We start from the raw sequence: 7,618 nt of genomic DNA on the forward strand, positions 1-7,618 counted from the left end.
AATAATAAAAAATAATATAACAGAATAATAAACATTATGAAGTTATACTCAACATCAAACTTTTGTAATTTTGAAACGTGAACTTTTTACTTTTTTTAACATTAATATTTCTCCTATATAATTGTTATGAAATAATCGACTTATCAATTAAAATAAAACTATAAAAGGATAATCATTTGTTAAAAGTAAAAGATGTATTTGTTACCATAAATAATATCTAATCAAAAAAATAATTTAGTATATATTTCTTTCTTTAGATCTGATTTAGTATTTTGAGTGCATTTGTATACATCCTTTTCATATAACTGCAGTTTTGCTTGGATGTTTAACGTGCATGAAGATACATCATACATGCATTTTTGCAGAATTAAGTTAAGTAAATATGAAAAAGTAAAAGTTGAGACTTTCTTTTATGCTTAATGGAAACGCAGTGTTTATGATAAATAAATAAATAAATTGTGCGCTTAGAAAAAAAATATAAACATATACCTTATGGACGGTAAAATTATGTTTTCTTCATCCTTTCTTTGGTCAAGGAACTGCGTAAGTTTCGTTTTTATTTTGCTTTCACTTTTGTGTCTCTTATTGTTTATTATTTTAATTCCTTAATTTATTTTATGTAATTTTAGTTTCTCAATTTTTAATTATTTATTTAGTTTTTATTTTAAAATTACGTGATGAAAAGACCATAACTATAATGTATTCCTTCTATTTGTAGTGTGTCATATACCCTAAGTCTTATACCAATATTGTTTACAATTTTCATTTTTACTATATCCAAAATAATAAAAATTACGGATGACTAAACTGAACATCAAATAAAATTTATAAATAATTAAACATTAAATGATCACAATTTTATAAATAAAAATTCAGGATCAAAATTATGAATAATTAAAAATTAAGAAACTAAACTTAAAAAATACAAAATTCATAAAATGTCGGAACTAAAATTGCAATTAAGTTGTACACGAAAACATCCTAAATTTATAATTAATATATTACTTCACCCTTACCTCTCCCATAAGCTTGGCAGGTGCATTGATGAGGAGTTCATACACCAATTTTGCAGTTGAAGGAATGAGTTAACACCTTGAAATTCATATACCCTTCTATAAGAAGACAACAATTATGTGAATCCCTTTGATGATTCTTTATTCAATCATCCAAACCCATGTTCGTGCTTTAAATTTGATCCAGCAATAGATTAGGCTGCAAGTTTGCAAAAGCCACCTTCACAATAAGCAAGCAACATGGTGGATGTTGCATCTATAAATTTGGCTCTAACTCTCTTGTTTCTTTCTCATATTTCATCAACTAAGAGGTTTAAGTATGGAGATCACTAAAGGCAGTTCCATCATAATTGCTGTGTTATTGTTTGTGTCATGTTTGAGTCTGCAGGCCAATGCATATTATTACAGGCAATGTAGCACCAAAGGAACTAGATGCTATGGAAAATACATTAGATGTCCAAATGAGTGCCCCAGCAGTGAATCAACAGATCCTAAGGCTAAGGTTTGTCAAATTGATTGTGACAAACCCATATGCAGGGCTGTATGCAGAAGTAAGACAAACCATCCTTTCATTCTTCCTCTTTCTACCCTTCAAACAATTTCTCTTTGCTACTTATTTCAACTAGAATTGAGTTAGAAGATACATTATAACATGCTTGATAAAATTGGTTTTTGTGATTTGAAGGTCGCAAACCAAACTGCAATGCACCAGGATCAGGTTGCTATGACCCTCGTTTCATTGGTGGGGATGGGAGAGTGTTCTACTTCCACGGAAAGACCAATGAACACTTCGCCTTAGTCTCTGACTCCTCCCTTCAAATCAATGCTCGCTTCATTGGACACAGGCCAGCAGGTAGAGCCAGAGACTACACATGGATTCAAGCCCTTGGAGTCCTTTTCAACTCCAAAACCTTATCACTTGAAGCTCCCAAAACATCCCAATGGAATGAAGATGTTGACCATCTCAAATTCACATACAATGGAAACCGTCTACTTCTCCCTCAGGGCCCTCTCTCCACTTGGCACTCTCCACAAAAAGATGTGAAAGTGGAGAGAGTAGCTGCCAGGAACAGTGTCATAGTCACGCTAGAGGATGTTGCTGAAATTTTGGTGAATGTGGTGCCAGTGACCAAAGAAGATGATGCAGTTCACAACTACCAAGTGCCTCAGGATGATTGCTTTGCCCACTTGGAAGTTCAATTCAGATTCTTCGGGTTGTCCCCTAAGGTGGATGGTGTGCTTGGGAGGACTTACAGGGAAGATTTTGAGAACCCTGCAAAGGTTGGTGTGGCAATGCCTGTTGTTGGAGGAGAGGACAAATACAGGACTACCTCCTTGCTTTCTCCAAACTGTGCTTCTTGTGTCTTCTCACCACCTACTTCCCATCACATTGAGGCCACTGAAGTGAGTGCAGAGTTAATGGGCACCCTTGATTGCTCCAAGTTTTCTTATGGCTTGGGAATCGTTTGCAAGAAATGAAAAATCTCATTCAAAAACTTAATATGCCTACTTGAGGTGAAAGTCTGTAACCTTCTAAAATTAATGTCTTAAAAGTTGTTAAATCTTTCCTGTATTTCAATGTTGTGCAAGTCTTGTATTAACGTGTATTGAATATTTGAATAAAAAATTATTTTCTGTTTATTTTCCACCCAACCCAATAGCTCTTGTGGTGTAGGAATCTCAAATAGAAGCCCTTTGGGAAAAGGAATAAAGAAAAAGCTGATGAAAATTAATGTAGCAGATAATAAGTCTAGTTCTATAATCTCAGAAACATAAGGAGAAAAAGGAAAGGCTTTGTGTACACTCCAAATCTCATCTATAGAAGACTGAAATGTCATCAGTGGTTAAGGGAATCCTGGTGACTTGTGCATGCAACTGCTTTAAACTATTCCGAGATTGTTGCATTAAATGATTCCTGCCTTACTGTTTGAGAAACCTTGGCTTGCTTACAATGATTTTTTGGTAGGCAACCACATGTTAAGTGCAAATAAAACTTGTTCTTTGTTAATCTTCTTCCCTCTTGCTTCATACAGCCCCCCCTCTTCAATCTCCATCTTTCAGAGTTGCAACATGGCTGGGGCTATCCTTGAAACTGTGCTTGAGAATTTGAACTCACTCGAGCTGGAACTATGCTTGGGTTTCAATCAAGACACGAAAAGGCTTGCCAGTTTGCTTACTACAATCAGGGGTACTCTTGAGGATGCTGAGCAGAAACAGCTCTCTAATAGACCTGTAAAAGATTGGCTGGGAAAGCTAAAAGATGCAGCTCACGTCCTCGATGACATCTTGGATGAGTTTGCCTCTGAATCATTGAGATTGGAGGGTCAAGGAGTCAAGTGTGGTCCATCAAACAAGGTACAAAGCTCTTGCTTATCCTCTTTTCATCCCAAGAATGTTGCTTTTCGCTGCAAAAATGCTAAGAAAATGAAAAAAATTAGTGAGAGATTGGAAGCAATTGCTGAAGAAAGTACTAAGTTTCACTTGACTGAGATAGAGATGGTTCCTCGGAGAGAGAGTGGAGTAACTGAATGGCGTCAAAAAACGTTATTCGTCACTGAATCAAAAGTCTACGGGAGAGAAGGAGATAGAGACAAAATTGTAGACTTTTTGACTGGTTATGATTCTCATTCTGAGAATGCATCAGTCTATACAATTGTAGGTGAAGGTGGACTTGGAAAAACAACACTTGCCCAGCTTATCTTCAAGGATGAGAGGATAGTCAACTACTTTGAGTTAAGAATTTGGGTCCGTGTTTCAGAAGATTTCAGATTGAAGAGAGTGATAAAGGCTATCATTGAAGCAGCATCTAGGCATCCCTGTGAGGATATGGATCTAGAACCTCTACAAGTAAGACTACGAGATCTGCTTCGAAGAAAAAGATATTTGCTTGTTTTGGATGACGTGTGGATTGACGAACCAGAGAGTTGGTCACAGCTGAAATATGTATTATTGTCTTGTGATGATGCAAAGGGTTCTTTTATCTTGGTAACTACACGCCTCCCAAAGACAGTTGCCGCTAGCATGGGAACAGTGCCTCCTCATGAATTACCAGTGCTATCTGATAATGATTGTTGGGAAATTTTTAAACATCGTGCCTTTGGACAAAACGAGGTAGAACAGGTAGGGCTTGTGTCAACAGGGAAGGAGATAGTAAGGAAATGTAGGGGAGTGCCTCTTGCAGTGAAAGCAATGGGAGGTATGTTAAGTTTCAAAAGAGAGGAAAAAGAGTGGCTCTCTGTTAAGGAAAGCAACCTGTGGAGTTTAGCACAACATGAAAAAAACTCTGTAATACCTGTCTTGAGATTAAGTTACCTAGACTTACCAATGAAACTCAGACAATGTTTTGCATATTGTGCAAGGTTTCGCAAAGGTGAGACAATAAGTAAGCAAGATTTAATTGAACATTGGATGGCTAATGGATTCATTCCATCTAGTGAAACGGTAGATGATGAAGATACTGGTGATTCTATGTGGAATGAATTATACTGTAGATCATTTTTCCAAGATATCGAGACAGATGAAGTTGGCAAAGTTAAAAGTTTCAAGATGCATGATCTTGTTCACGATCTTGCACAATTTCTTGCAGAAGATGTTTGTTGCATTACATATGACAGTGATGTAACTACCTTGTCTGACAAAATCCACCATGTCCAAGATCATAGGGCTGCGTGGGATGTATCCGAGGAATCCATTAATTCAATGCAGTTGCATCAAGTCAAATCTTTGAGAACCTACATTGGCCAACTTTATCCTGTTGTATTCAAATGCTACTCTTTGCGTGTGCTATGGTGCACAGCGGTTAAAGAAGTATCAAATTCAATTTGTGATTTAAAACATCTAAGATACTTAAATCTCTCACAGGGTAACTTCAAAACTCTTCCAGAATCATTAGGAAAACTATGGAATTTGCATATACTGAAACTAGATTATTGCTATCGTCTCAAAGAGTTGCCTAACAGATTAACAGGCTTAAAAGCTCTAGAACAACTCTCTTTGAAGGATTGCTACAACCTATCAAGCTTGCCTCCTCATTTAGGGAAGTTAAGTTGCCTAAAGAAACTAAGCACGTATTTGGTTGGTAGGGAAAGAAGGTTCCATTTAGCAGAACTAGGGTCACTAAAGCTGAAAGGATATCTTCAGATAAAGCATCTGGAGAAGGTGAAAAGTGTAAGAGATGCCAAAGAAGCCAAGTTGTCAAATAAGGAACTGAAGAAGTTGTACTTGTCATGGGATGAAAATGAAGAATCGGAATTACAAGAAAACGTTGAGGAGATTCTTGGAGCCCTTCAACCTGATACCCAACAACTCCAAAGTTTGACATTGCAAGGATACAAAGGTGCAAAATTTCCACTGTGGCTGTCAAGTTCTTGTTCCCTCAAGGAATTAGCAATTGTGGGGTGTCGTAAATTCAATGTGTCATCAGGTTTTGAATGCCTTGAGGATTTGTTGGTTTACCGATGCAAAGAGGTGGAACATTTGCATGAGCCTTTACAACGTATGACTTCCTTGCAGTCGTTGAGATTATGGGATCTTCCTAACGTCGAAACCTTGTCTGGGTGCTTTGCGAACCTTCCCTTGCTTCGGAGTTTATCGTTACTTCATCTTCCGAACCTCAAATCCTTGCCTGACTGCTTTGGAGACCTTCCCTTGCTTCGGAGTTTAATACTGCGGGATCTTCCGAACGTGGAATCCTTGCCTGACTGCTTCGGGAACTTTGGCTTGCTTCGTGAATTGGTTATTGGTGACTGTTCCAAGTTGACGTGTCTTCCTACGAGCCTGAACCTCAAAAGTTTGGAGAAAGTGGAGATTTACCATTGCCCTTCTTTATTTCTGAGAAGGGAACACCAGATCACACCTTAAAAATCCATCTCCTTTCAGAAATTAAAGTCATCGATCAAATAACCATCCATAGGTCAAATCTTTTTTTTTTAAATTAAAATAAGGTTCTTGTACTGTATAAAGTAAACTTTGTTTAAAGTGTGTCTTTGATTGATAAAATTAGTCACCATTTTCCTGTTTTCGCTTTATCAATTCGTAAGAACATGTTGATCATACTAGATGAATTAATTACGGAAGGATGAATGTGATAAATTGATATAATTACAAATTGTGATGTTTGGAAGTTCCGTAAATCTCTTGCATGATCCATTTCGGCCGTTTCTTTGTAGCATATGATTATCTTCTTATATAACCACAGATTGTTGGAACCCTTCAGATATCGCCAAAGATATTAAAATAGAGTGTTGTGGAAATTAAGTAAGAGTTGTTGAGATTACACAGTGAACATGCCTGTTCGGTTTCAGATCAGGGGAGAGTTTTGTGCACCCAAAAAAGAAATGGAAGTTGGACAATTTTCTTTGCAGTTTCAAGATGGTCTAGGTTTGGCGCCACCTAGATCAAAGGATTGTCTTCCTCCTTTTCCGGCAAACTTTTCAACGGCATTTCTGTTTTTACTCTTCAATATTTACTTGTTGGTTCTGATATCCTCAGATTATTGGATAAGTTCTTGTTGTATCTTGGGAAACTTGCGCAATACACTGCAGATAAGTCCTTACAAACAGTGATTACCCACGCCTCAAGAAATCAACATTGTTCGTGTCCTAAAGCCTTATTTACTACAATTGTAGGTTAAATAAGCTAACAAAGTTTTGTTGAGAGGATTGAAGAGGATGTTAGAAAAAGCAAAGGGGACCTGGTCAGTAGAATTTTCCAAAATTATGTGGGCTTACCACACCACTCCTTAATCAACAACAAAGGAGACTCCCTTCAGTTTGGTATATGGGTCAGATACCATGATACCAGTGGAAATTTAAGAGAGCTCTCCTTGATTCCAAAACTTCATTGTAAGAATACCATGATACTAGTGGCTAAGTTGTTTGACTCGAAGCAAGGTAAGACGACCTAACTTGGTGTAAGAATGATCACTCGAGTCTAGGCGCTTTGCAAGTAAGTGTTGTAACTAAGTTGTTTAAGTGCATGGTAAGTCGGGCTAACTCGGTGAGAGCACGATCGCCCGAGTTCAGGCGCTCTGTGAAATGATTAAATGATGCGTAGTGGAATTGTCTGCCTACGCTTACGATAATTGGGGTTAACTCGGAGCCCAAGTGAGTACCCGAGTTTAGGCACCCTAAGAGATGAATGAACCATTCTTGGCACAGAGTAAGACGATCAAGCTCAGAAAGGTGCAACTATCCAGGTAGGCGCTCTGCAAACCAAAGCTTGACGATATCAATATATATGGCCCTTGGCCAAGTTGGTGAAATACATCTATGCACGTTGAGATTGAGCATAGGCTTCTCGTGGTTGTAGGTGTGTTGTTCATCAAAAGGTTAATTCTTTGTTAAATGAGAATTTTTTTTGTTTGTCATGCTAGATTTGCCTAAACCGGATTCTTGTATCTTTATTACTCAAGACATAGAAATGAGTTAGCTTAAGTGTTAAATTCTAACAATGGTAGCTATACTTAAGCTAGTCGAGGTTTGCTATATCATAAGTAACTTAAGCTAGTTGAAGTTTACTGTGTTAAAATTGTGGCATGCATTTACAAAGATTGTAAAGTAGCTATATATGATAAATCAATCGAAGGATAACGAGTAAATAGCAGA

The 7,618-nt window shown here is 37.3% G+C and overlaps 2 protein-coding genes across 2 annotated transcripts; both read left to right on the top strand.

The window, feature by feature from the left end:
* The first annotated feature begins 1,272 nt into the window (after positions 1-1,272).
* On the top strand, positions 1,273-2,654 carry LOC137810393 (uncharacterized). Its single transcript, XM_068611633.1, has 2 exons — positions 1,273-1,564; positions 1,699-2,654. The coding sequence occupies exons 1-2, from the start codon at positions 1,333-1,335 to the stop codon at positions 2,490-2,492; spliced, it is 1,026 nt and encodes a 341-aa protein (XP_068467734.1). The 5' UTR covers positions 1,273-1,332; the 3' UTR covers positions 2,493-2,654.
* Positions 2,655-3,021: 367 nt separating this feature from the next.
* LOC137810732 (disease resistance protein RGA2-like) lies at positions 3,022-5,951 on the top strand. The gene has a single exon (XM_068612145.1). It carries the CDS (start codon positions 3,084-3,086, stop codon positions 5,871-5,873), a length of 2,790 nt encoding a protein of 929 aa, XP_068468246.1. The 5' UTR covers positions 3,022-3,083; the 3' UTR covers positions 5,874-5,951.
* The last annotated feature ends 1,667 nt before the right edge of the window (positions 5,952-7,618 follow it).

This window comes from Phaseolus vulgaris, chromosome 11 (genome assembly GCF_000499845.2).
Source record: "Phaseolus vulgaris cultivar G19833 chromosome 11, P. vulgaris v2.0, whole genome shotgun sequence".
Lineage (NCBI taxonomy): Eukaryota > Viridiplantae > Streptophyta > Magnoliopsida > Fabales > Fabaceae > Phaseolus > Phaseolus vulgaris.